This window comes from Thunnus albacares, chromosome 13 (assembly GCF_914725855.1).
Source record: "Thunnus albacares chromosome 13, fThuAlb1.1, whole genome shotgun sequence".
Taxonomy (NCBI): Eukaryota; Metazoa; Chordata; class Actinopteri; order Scombriformes; family Scombridae; genus Thunnus; species Thunnus albacares.
Window position 1 is genome coordinate 11,421,363 of NC_058118.1, and position 12,426 is coordinate 11,433,788.

General features: G+C 39.3%; 1 protein-coding gene across 8 annotated transcripts in view; it reads right to left on the reverse strand.

Moving 5' to 3' along the window:
• Window positions 1–12,426, reverse strand: part of phldb1a (pleckstrin homology-like domain, family B, member 1a) — a 33,614-nt gene that overhangs the window by 932 nt on the left and 20,256 nt on the right. For 6 of the 8 annotated variants that reach the window (XM_044369548.1, XM_044369549.1, XM_044369551.1 and 3 more), the window contains 9 exons: window positions 12,258–12,398; window positions 11,914–12,054; window positions 11,044–11,163; window positions 10,881–10,959; window positions 10,439–10,583; window positions 10,023–10,113; window positions 8,203–8,349; window positions 6,247–6,466; window positions 117–202 (listed from right to left, as the gene is read on the reverse strand). In XM_044369548.1, the coding sequence (XP_044225483.1) occupies window positions 117–202; window positions 6,247–6,466; window positions 8,203–8,349; window positions 10,023–10,113; window positions 10,439–10,583; window positions 10,881–10,959; window positions 11,044–11,163; window positions 11,914–12,054; window positions 12,258–12,398 (1,170 nt within the window). The remainder of the gene's footprint in view (window positions 1–116; window positions 203–6,246; window positions 6,467–8,202; window positions 8,350–10,022; window positions 10,114–10,438; window positions 10,584–10,880; window positions 10,960–11,043; window positions 11,164–11,913; window positions 12,055–12,257; window positions 12,399–12,426) is intronic. The other 2 variants (XM_044369552.1, XM_044369555.1) reach the window with 2 other exon arrangements.

The window sequence follows — 12,426 nt, forward strand, 5'->3', positions numbered from 1 at the left end:
TAAACCCGTCAGATTTTATCCCATTCAGTCTACTGATAAATGTATAATTGATAAACATCCATGCAGAACGTTAAGAAAACAGTTGATGAAGTAATGACAAAAAGAGAGTTGGTTACCTTGGCGGCACTGCGTAGGTGATCATAATAAACCTCTTCAATCGCCTGAAAGTAAATGAGCCCTTTCAGCTTGGTCTCATGCTTGTCTGAGAGGAGAAAAAGAGAAAAAAATATTAAGATACAATACATTACGTCTTGTACTGATGCAAGACCTCAGCCAGCCCAAGCACCAGACAGTAAAGCCAGCCAGTGATGTGAGGATACATATTGTGTGTGTTTGTTTTTTTGTCAAATATTAACAGATCAATTGCAAAAGTCTTTTTTTAAAACAAATATTTCTTATTATTTTTGGACCCAGGATCACACCTGTAGAAAAATAAATTAGATTTATGGTATATATGGTATATTTCATGTTACAGTATTCTGCCTTAAAACATCTGGCCTTATATTTACAATGACATCTTATGAAGGCATTTTCACTTGAAATAGGGGCAACCATAGAATAATTTAAAACAACAAAATAAGATATACATTTCCTTATGCCTCTAAATGATCTGTTTAGAAATAAATGACTCCAAAAAACTAATGAACACCAGCCACAAAAACATTTTTAGTTTTAAAGTGCTTCGTCCACTTTGAGTAGGTAAGGCAAGCTTACTGCAGAGGTAGAGGAATATGTATGTGAGTTTCCTGCTGGAACAATTGTTAAATGGTACACATATAAAATGCAAACTGCTGCCACAAATGTGAAATGCTGTGTAATGTAACGGACTCTATTGTACACTGGTGAGGCCCATTATTAATCCTGATGAATGAAGGATCTGGGGACATAATATATATATAATATAATCAGGTAACTTATCCGAGTTAAGATGTAACAAACTGACAAACATGATTAAACAAACTACACTGTCGTGACTTTTCCCAGGAAGTTGGCTAAAATAAATTTCCAAGTGAGCAACAAGTTAATTTTATTGGCATCACTTTATAACCACCATCAATGACGGACTTATGTGTGATTCACTTTCCTCTGTCTTTTCTTTCAGTGATGGATTGAAAAAATATAACTCAACGAGTGTAAAAGTGCCCAAAGCTCAGAGCTATTCAATAATGAATAGCAGGTATATTTGAATGGATGAGGATTGTTGTAGCTTAGTTGGATTACTTTATAGGAGAAATCTGTATCTTTTTGCATTCAGTCAGTCAAATCTTTATTTAAGCCTCAGAAATCATTGCGGTTTCCCTCATTTGCAATGATGTGGAGATACAGAGTTAAAAAAAACAAAATGTGTAGGGTTAAATAGATCAGAAGAGGACAATACTCAGTGAAAACAGCTGCACACTGAGGTGAAATGGTTTGAGATCATAGTCTTGAATTGTCCAGGGGTAGTGAGAGTGTCGATCCTGAGGATGTGTTGAAGATAATACTGTGTGTTTAGTACACACAAACTAAAGGCAGATTTTCCAAGTTCAGAATAAACCTGCAGGACTTGAAGCATAAGACAGTAGAGTGAGTTTGTGTCCTGTGGTCCAGTCCAGCATAGATGTTCTATTGGATGGTGAATGTCCAGTAAGGGATTTAAGGATGAAAACATACAAGTTTATCACGCCTCTGTGCCAGAGAGGACCAACGAACTTTGTCATACAGAATGCAATGGTGAGAGTTGTAGGGGTCTCTGCTAATGAATCTGAGGGCAGAATGAGTCAAGGGGTTTGAGGGTGGAAGCAGCAGCATGTCTGTAGATTACATCACCATAATCAAGGACTAATAGAAAGACTTGCTCAACTATACTTTTCCTACAACTCAAAGGGAAGCTGGATCTGTTTCTGTACAAAAATCCAACTTTTTGCCGCAGTTTGATGATGAGATTTTCAATATGATATTTAAATGTAAATATTTCATCAAGCCGAATACTATTTATACTCAGTGACTCTAGCGAAAAAAGTATGAACTTTGTTTTGCTTGCATTGAGAACTAGTTTAAGGGTGACAAGTGCATCTTGAGCACTAAAAGAAAGTTGTAGGTTATCAACAGCAAGTTGTACAGAATCAGAAAGACAGGGAGGTTTGGATTTTAGTCTATAAATATTGAGATCGCTGTTGTCTCCTCCTTTGTACAAAGGAATTACATGAGCAGACTTCCAGTTACTTGGAATTATACCAGTTGAAATTAAAAGATTAAATATGCTATTTGCTCAGTGATAAATGGAGTGGAAAGCTTTAAAAAGAATGGATCGAGTTTATCTGTTCCAGTTAATTTCCTTGGATTAATGGTTTGTAGTGCATCGGCTACTTCAACAGGAGAAATAGGTTGTAAAGTGAACTGAGAAAAGTGGCTTACAGGTTATATACAAGCACTATTAATAGGTGTGGATCCTGTATACACATCCTTAAATAAATGACCAGCGGCAGCAAAATGCTTATTAAAAGCTGGGCAGATAATACACAGTTATTATATTTGACATGTGCAGGTAAAAAATTAATTGTAAATAATAATTTGATTTGGTTTTCCTTACAGAGGCTGTGCATTTATTTCTCAGTTGCCTAAATGCAAGTCAATGGGATGTGTCCCCTGGGCGTCTAGCAAGAGACCCAGCTCTGTTTCTTCCTTTAAACAGAGTTGAAAGTTCAGGGGAAAACCTAAGATTTGAGCTTTTTGAAAGGAGCATATTTATCCATGATTGCAAGGAAGTTCTTTGAGAAACAGTCTAATGCCATTTCAACATCTGGGATTTCAGAGGTAAAATAAATATCACTATGATAAAGGTTAATTAAAGATTCTTAGATTTCTTTTGACAACATTTCTAGATTGTGTTCTCTTTTATCTGTATCTCTAACACAATCAGCTGGTCAGTGATCGCTTATTCCAAGATCGAAAACACCAGTGGCAACAATTTTATTACTCCTACTGGTTAAGATAAAATATATTAAAGTGGATCTGTTATGATCTTTTGGATTGGGCCTGGTAGGGTCAGTAATCAGATGTGAAATGTTCAAATTGTTGCACAGTTCCTTTAGGTGTTCAGAAGCGTTAAATAACCAGTCAAGATTAAAGTCACCTATGATTATCAGTTCTGAATGAGCATATTGAGAGATTAGGTCCTCCAGTTTAGCTGTGGAGTCAGCTGAAGGAGGCCCGTTGATCGCTATCACCACAGTGGAATTGTTGGACCCAAATTTAATTTTCAGGGCAATAAATTCAAAGCATTTAGGTACAGTAACAGCATACAGGATAGATTCATTAAAACAACTCTTAACATATATAGCAACACCCCCACCTCTACCAATCCTGTCTTTCTATATATATTGTAACTATTTATGGACACATCAGAATTAGTGATGCTTTTTCTAAGCCAGGTTTCTGTGACAACCAGAATATCAGGATCTGCCTGTTAGACCGATATGTTTAAATGATCAATTTTTTTTTTCTTGCCGACACAAACTTCTGATCTTCAAATGAATTCATCCTAAACCATTTCTGGATTTAAAAGTATGAGGATTGTCTAGGCAGAGTGAGGTGGACTCGGAGTGAGGTGGTGAGGAGACAGTAGGCTGAAGGGGAATTGTTTTTAGGTTTGGTGTCATGACAGACCGCTTTGAATGTTGCAGATTTATTCTTGAAGTAATCCTGACAGGAATGGCCAAACTGTTTAATACAAGGAACTTGTTTGAAACCAAGTCTCTGCTGTGTACAGTAATATGTGGGTTGCCTGGGTTGACGGAGGGGAATTACTTGGTTTCAGCGTTAGGTCCATATTACAGGCTAAGTACAATTTGCCTTTTTTGTTAAGATGTTAACCATCACAAGCAAATAAATCATACCTATTCCAAAATGCATTAAAACTGTTCACGAATGGGATGCTATGGGTAAAGCAGTATCCTTTCAGCCAAATGTGCAGCTGCCAGATACAGTTAAAATTTACATGGCCAAAACACGACGAGGGCAGAGGACAACAACACAGACAACACATTGTTGCAATAAATTAGTGCAATAAAATCATGTTTGAGTGTCTCCAATTGCTGAGACTTGATGTTATTTGATCCAATATGTAAGGATGGATGCAGCAGTGGGATATTTTTCAAGCAGGTCAGGGAGTGTTGAGTTTATGTGGCTTATCTGAGTCATTTTTAAAATTATTAATTTTCTTTTTACTGTCCAAAAATTCAATATTCTTCCATAAAAGTAGTTTGTGGAGAAACAATATCTTAAATTGAGATGGAAAAGCCAGACACAAAAACAGTTTTAGGAGAAAGGTGTAAAGTCTTTTTCCCAGCAACACATAAATCCATGAATAGGTATGAGCAGTGCTGTATCAGAGTAAAAGTTAATTAGAAGTGCAAGTCTATTTCAAGCTATGCCTGAAGTCTTTACCATCCTATTAATTTGACTTGTTTTCTTCAGTCATACTTTCTGGATTGTCTCTGTGGTTTTTTTGTAGCCTTTTCCCTGCTGGCGAGGTGGAGATCTTTTGTAAATCTTAAAAAGAAATGTCTCTTTTATATATCAGATTTGATCTTTCAGTTCAACATTTCCCTTCAAGCAGGTCAGACCTTCTGTCCAGTCCTTTGGATTGTCATTCCCTATTCACAGAGTATCTTTAAGCATTTTAAAATCACTTCATACTCAGGAGTTTGGTAGTTGTGTTTCAGTAAAACCTGAGGATGCTTGTAGGATGAAGCTTATCAGACACAGTTACTGGACTCATGAGGTTATCTAGTTTGTGGTTAAACCATAGATGTATAATGTGAAGGACTTTTCTCTCCTTTAAGATCAATTTTCATCAAATCAAATCAATTTAAAGAGTTTCTGGATTCCAGTCTTGTTCAGATAAACAGTGGTCTCCTCTTTTCGTCTCCTCCATGCACACTGGAGCGCCTGGCTAAGAGACAAACATCCACCAACAATTAAAGGCAGTCTTTTGAAATACGTCCGACACTTTCTCTCGCTTTCCCCTTTTTCCATAAGTCAAAACTGCTTAGTAATGAGATAAATGTTTTTGAAATGTGAGTTTCGTTTTATTAGTCACGAACAAGCCAGGAGCTAGCCTCCTCCCCAAGAAAAACACATCCAGAGAAAGTATTGCATCTTATTTCATCACCATCATCACCATCATCTTCGTCAGTAGTGAGGGGGTGAAAGGGCTAGGCAAGTGAGTGGAGAGAGAGAGGAGCAAAAAGAACAGGGGTGTCAGTAATGAAAATATACTTGGAACCTATTTTGAACTTGATTGTAAAATAACGTCTCAAAACACGCTTGTGAATTATTCAGAAAACTAACTGTTCTCATTTAAAATCCAGGGGACAGTCTGATAGACGTGAATTACAAACTGACTTCAATTTGAACACACGAGAACAAGGCGGAAAAAGCCACTTGGTGCAGTTTTAATTAGTGTTTGGTTCCAGTTGTGTAAACGCCGGTTGGGACAGAAGTCGGGTTTACTACTGCAAAACATAACGAGAGCGAAGTGTAATAGCCTCGGCACTGCTGTCGGGTGAACTGAATAAATCAGGTACAGCTGGGAACTTTTTTAACATAAAGTTTAGAGTTTATAAATACTACGTATGAGGGGATTCTTACGTGAGCCAATTGGTTTGATCACTTTAATCTGAGGCCCTTTGTGTAAATGTTGGGATCCTTTACGGGGAATCAAAAAAAAGTTCATATATGTAATGCTATTAGTTCTTTATCCTGTGCAGCTTGGCAGTGCACAAGACTTTGTGCAGTAATTAACTGAAGCTGTAACTTTGAGGCCTCAAAGGCATGAGGGAGGAGACACAAGCTCAACAAAAACCCAAAGTTCTTTATATTTTAAAGGAATGTTAGCAAATTTGGAACTTATTTTCCCTCAACAGGTACTTACCTCAGTTTACATTAAAAAAATGTTGTAGTAGCATATCAATTAAATCATCATTAAGAAGAGAAGCTAATAACCATGACAGCAGATCAGACAACATGTTGGCTTTTAAAGACACTTGTTCCCCTGAGAGACGTCTGATGGTTCTGTGTGACTGAATTATGTTGTTGTCATCTTGAATATGTGTGATTTGTCATGAGGTCTTTGTAAAAGACATTTTGATCTCAGTGAGACTTCCTGAATAAATAAAGCCATGTATATTAGCCCATAATTATGTAACTTTATATGATGGATAAAATGTTGTCGTATCTGTAACTATAACTGCAGATCCTCACCCACGTAGTAACAGAAGTTCCTCTTCAGACGGTCAAAAACGAACCAGCGTTTCTTCCATGATTTGATTTTGCCACCCATCTTCACCAGGTGACCCTTGCACATCTTCTCTGTGAGGATGATGTAGGGGCAGGTATCTATGCTGTGGCCGGACGACTCCACGTGGGCACGCAGGTCAAACTCCTCCTTACGGTTCGGCAGATAACGAGTCATGGGACGGGCCTGTGAAGAAAACACGTCATGTTGCTTTAATGTTGCTTACCAAGAGGTGTGAGATAAGGGAAGGATTATAATTGTTTGACACAAGTCTTCATAAACAAGGTCATTCAGGTCTGTGAATTCTGACCATTGAATTGAAACAGCATTTAAAAAAGTTTTTTCAAAGCTGTTAATTGTGTTTTTTTACATAGGCTGAGCTCTGTCAATACATGGGCCTCCTAATTAAATATTCAGTGTGAGAGTGTGAGACATCTGCCTGACGCTGTCTTATTTATTTTTATTGTTCCTGTTTTAACAAGTCATAACTTGAGACTCGAGTCAAGTCCAAGGCAAGACTTAAACTTGCATCAACAGAATTTTTGGCCACTTGGGTGCAGCGGAAACAAGATGTAAACACAACACTGACATATTATCACTTCAATATGTTACTTGCACTTGTTAGCATACAGTTAAGTATGCTAACAAGTGCATACTTAACTGCTTATTTACAGATCCAGCAGATACAGAGCAATGTTATCATTCATTTAGAGTCCTGTTTCTGGCCCCCTGATGAATGTAAGTCCAATATTCACTCTACTTCTAGCTCTTTTATGGTCTCCAACAACTCCTGAGGGAAATATCTGTCTCTTTTGCTGCTGAATGCACCATTATGTTCAACAGCTAGCCGCTAACTTTGTCTATATGCCGTTCAGCGCTGTGCAGGTGGGTTAATCTCAGTTTTTTGGCAGAAAACAGCTGCTTGCTGCAGCTGAAAAAATGAATCAAAACAATAAAGTCGTGCACATAAAACCAAAACATTGAGCTGAGAGATGCTAAAACGCTGGAGGAGAACTGGAGAGTTGGGTGATAATTCTGTGTAGGTTCATCATTTCGAGCAACACCTTTCACCTTACCCATAGTTATTTGAACCATTATTAATATAAAAATATTGATTGTAGCAGCTTTAGCAGTAGAGTATCTAACCTCCATATCGTGACATTTCCGAGTGAAACAGGATAGACAGGCAGGACATAACATTGGGAGGAATTTGATTTAAATGTTGAAAAGTGGGCATGTCATAATTAATCTTAGCTCTGAGCCACTAAAAGTTGAAGATTGATTGATGGGTGGATGTCATGATATTATTGGTTGAAATTGGTTGGTTCAAACCTACGTAAGCATCATATTTTGTTTTATAGGATGAAAACATGATTGGATTTTGATATAAAAATACAAAGAAATTTTTTTTGCAATTTTTTGGCCATTTATTGTTAAAAAGGTGGATAATATGACCAGGGATGTGATCTAAAACGGTTTAAAAGGCATTTTTCATTTCATCTTGACTTTAAGTCTGACTCAAATTGACAAGTTTTAGTTATAATAATTGGGGTAAGTGTATTTGTATTTGATGATTTGAGAATATTTGTTTATGTACTCTTGGTACTTGTACCACAGAAACTGGCAATTAAATACAATCAGCCAAGATTAAAGCAGGAATTATGAGTATATTATATTTTTTGTGCGCCCCCGCCCCACCTCACCCATTATTCTCTGTTGTTCCTCTCACACTCTCCACCCTACCCTCCATTCTCTCCCCTTTCGCTCCCTTCCCTGACAATCTTTGATCTTCCCTTATACCCAGCCTCTCTTTAGTGTCTTGCCTCTCATCCTCTTCCCCAAGCCTCCCTCCCCCTCCACCCTCCCCCTCTCCCCTCCTCTCTCTTCTTCCCGCCGCTGTCTCCTCCCGCTGCTCCACTGACCTGGGAGAAGTGCTTCTCTCTCATCTTCACCTCCTCCTCCACCAGCCTATGCCTGTGGATCGTCTCGTCCTGAAGCCTCCTCTCTGCCTCCTCTCGCCTCCTCCGCTCCTCCTCCAACATCTGCCGCCGAGCCTGCGCCTCCCTCTCCTGGGAGCGTCGGGAGAGGAGAAAGAGGAACAGATGGAGAGAAGAGAAGAGAAAACAGGGGGGAAATAGGAGACAGGGAGAATATGTTAATGGTAGGCAAATATTGCAATACAAAGTGAATGACTGTCAGAAGAGGCACATGAGAATTCAAGTCCCAATCCAGGGTTTTGTAAAATATATCCCTTAAGTCTGTATATAGAAGGGTAAGCTTTGCTGATGTAAAATGATCCTTTGCAGCTTTCAGACACTTACATACAAGTCGGCTTTGTTTCAACATGTGGAAATAATACAGAGGTAAACAAAGTACTTACAGCATCATTTCACCACACCTTAAACTGACAGATCGCTTTGAGAAAGTGTTTTCTATCCGCTGGAAAGGAGAAATACGAGACTCCTGTGATAAAGTTAGTGTTTATCGACTCTCAGGGAAGTTGGTGTGTTTGGTGATGATATGAACATAACATGTTATCAAAGTCTGTAGTCCAAATTAATCATTTCAATCAAATTGTAGTTAATTATAGGCTTGCTGTATCCATGTTTGAATGTAGTAGTTAATATTTATTGTATTTTGAACTTGTATTTGTATTAATTGCATTAGTGTTTGTATCCACTTTCCCAGGGACTGCAGATGGAAATTAGCTAAATCTGCTACAGTACATCTCTTCTCCCTGTGTGAGATGAATGTTTTCTTTTGGACCTGTCAAATAAATGTAACGAACCAAACTAAACTAAACTATAGCATCATGTGGCTGGAACGCACTTCCAAGTGATCTGAGAGACTTAACAGCTGATTATATATTTGATAGAGAGTTGAAAATGTGGCTATTGTAGAAACAAAAATGCTAACATGATATTTTATATATTTTCATCCTACTCTGTCCATCAGTGTCCATGTGTGTGTGTGTGTGTGTGTGTGTGTGTGTGTGTGTGTGTGTGTGTGTGTGTGTGTGTGTGTGTGCTTCATGGGTCCTTGGCATTTGTTTGGATCTTTTGTCTTGTCAATTGTAAGGTTCTGATTGTTATATGTGCTTGTATGTATCTGTCCTGTAATGGTTTTTTACCAGGTTTCCTATTAATTTATGCTTGTTTCTTTAATGTTTGTTTCTTTAATGTATAACATCAACCTACCCAAGGGCTGCAGACGAAAATTAATAGATACATCTATTATAAATTGACACATTTACATCATATTGATGTTAATTAATGTGTTTTGCCCCTGATAACTTAATAAAGTAAAGTGATACAGCAGTTTGTTGCATTGAACATCAGTTTGATTATTTTGGATGTGATTTGCAATAATTTGACATTTCTTTCCATATAAAAAAGGTTAATAACTTGGCACTGATTTTTACCCATGTTGCCCAGCCCAAACTCCAGAAACAAAAGGTGAAACCATAAAAATAATGCATATTTTCATAGTTTTTAATATATGCCAGACACATAAATATTACTTTTGAGAGCACAGATCCATTTTATGCTCACTACTGGAAACAGCATAAAAAATCTGCTAGTACAGCGAAAGTGATGCCAGAAGTGAGGAGGGGATAACCTCAGGATTACCAGCTGAAACTTTAAATGAACTTGAAGGAGATATGATCAGATTACTTTTGTCCAGTCATGTCAGGAAGAAGCATTCACATCAAAACTCTGCAGCACTAAGGTTGGAAACTTACTCGGGTCTCAATCAGCCTGGCTTTCTCCTGCTGCGCCTCCTTCAACATCTTCTCCATCTCTTCTATCCTCTGGGCCTCTAACCCACAGGCACTACAACACACAGCGGGAAGGAGCGTCTGATGACACGGATACAACAAGGCTCGGGATGAAAAAGTCAACAGACATGCCTGGAAACCAAGCTCTAAAAGCAGTATGAGCACCAGTAAACAGAGTCTTTGAACTTCTAACTTCATGGAAGACTGGAAACTTGAAGGGGTTGGCATGGCAACAGCCAGTGTACTAGTCACAGGAGCAGCCATGTAACAAAACATGTTGTCACGGAAACAAAGCTCAGTGACCCTTCTCCTGGGAGACGGGGCAGACTTGAGTGTTCCCATGGAAACAGAGCCAATTGCACATGTTTCCATCCTCTCACCTTTCTGGGGTACAGGCAGAGTTGCCGGTGGAGACGCTGGTCTCCATGCTGTCTGAGCTCTCCAGGCTCAGGGTGTCGTACGCCTGGTTGCCACTCGGTGGCGACTGATGATGCAGGATGGAGTGATGGACTGTGGGAGACAGATCTGTGCAAGCAGAGAGAGTGAAGACACAGCTGTTGCAGACTCACAGTGCCCTCTACTGATAGTGTTCAGTCATTGCCACTAGATGATTATAATCTGAGCGTGTTTAAAGTACTGTAAGTGGACCTGACACATTGGTGACATACTGTTCCTACTGACTTTAAAAGCAAGAGACCATATGCTTCCTCCATGTTTCAGAATTAATTCGCACAGCTCTCCTCTGCAGCCTTTTTTTCTGTCTAAAAGTTCAGAAGTCATGCCAGGTGAAATAGATGAGACAGGACTGACGGACTCAAGTACCTTTGCTCTGCAGAGCCAACAGCCTCCTGGAGTCCATGTCTAATGGGTTAGACATCTCTCTCAGCAGTAAGTGCAACCCCTGAGAAACACATGAAAAGCATCACACAGTGAACTACTGAGAGGGTTTGATTATAGTTTATATGTGTGAAAGTGATGTGCCCACCTTGGTGGATGCATTTTTCTCATGTGCAACACCACTGGAGTGTGGCGGAGCTGCAGCACTACTGACAGGAGTACACGATCCTGCCTGCCCAACCTCACCATCTGATTTGGATTTCAATAGCTGAATGAATAAAAACAGATCAGTTTAGTGTTTGTTTTTCTTTTGAAGATCCTCGCCTGCTCTTAAACCCTTTTCTGTTCTTACAGTCTGGAGGATTCCTTCAAAAGACAGAAAACTGAATCATTTTTGAGACTTTCCACAGCTTAATGATTCCCCAAACTGTTATCTGTCTATGACATTTTTATAATGTGTCTTATGGTTTTAATCAGAAGATTCTTCAATACTTTCTGTATATTTTTTTCTTTTTTGTGTTTTACGACTTGCTGCACCCAAGTTACCTATAAAGTCTGAACGCTGGAAAGATTGAACTCATCTGGGCAAATGTACTGTGTTGCTTGTCTTTTCTATTTTTTGTTTTCTGAAGAATGTAGCACTGCTGACGTCCTGGTCGAACTCATGATTGCAGTATTTTCTACAGGATGTTAGAAAATGCTTCTCTAGGTGCGACCGTGATAAAGTACTTGATGACTTTCACACTAATATCAGCAAATTTGTGCCATTACACATTCTATGGCAGTGGGAGAGGTTCACAGACTACCCTGTCTTCTTTGTCCACTAGAGGTCTTCCTAGTCATAAAAATATGGATAGTTGAGAAGCTAGAGAGAGGATCTGCTATATTCAGGGGTTTGAGACACCATGTTGCATCTGGCCTGCCATTAGTGCCCTTTAGCAAGACATTGAATTCTCACACTGACAACTAGCTACCATGAGAGCATGAAGCAGTGAGCGAGAAAGAGGGAAGAATTTACCTGCCCGTGTCTGCGTGCAGAAAAAGACTTTGCGGGCAGCGGTGGAGGACATGACTCAGGCTCTCCAGCAGCCATGATGTCCTGGTACCAGCGCTCGAGGTTAATAGGAGGCATTGCATTCCTGCTCAGCTCAGGCTGGCTCTGAGGTGATGAAAAGCATTCAGCCAAAAGGAGAAAGGAGCAGTGAAGCAACAGAATCAGTGTCTGAAGCATCAAGCAGGTAGGAAAGATTAACATTCACCAGTCCTTATAGGCATACCAAGCTGAGATAGCAAAGATCTACTTTGGATGGCTGCAAATGACAAAATAACAGGCACCCTAATGACTAGGAAAAAATAACCAACCTGTGCAGAGAGAAAGGAGGAAGGACCACATGCGATTGTGTCAGTGGAGGCAAGTTGGAATGATGGAATAGAGGAGGAAGAGGAGGGATTAACTCTCTGTATCCCAAAGATCTGGCTTAACTGACTGACCGTGATGTACTCCTTCATACGGACAACCAGATGGCACAGA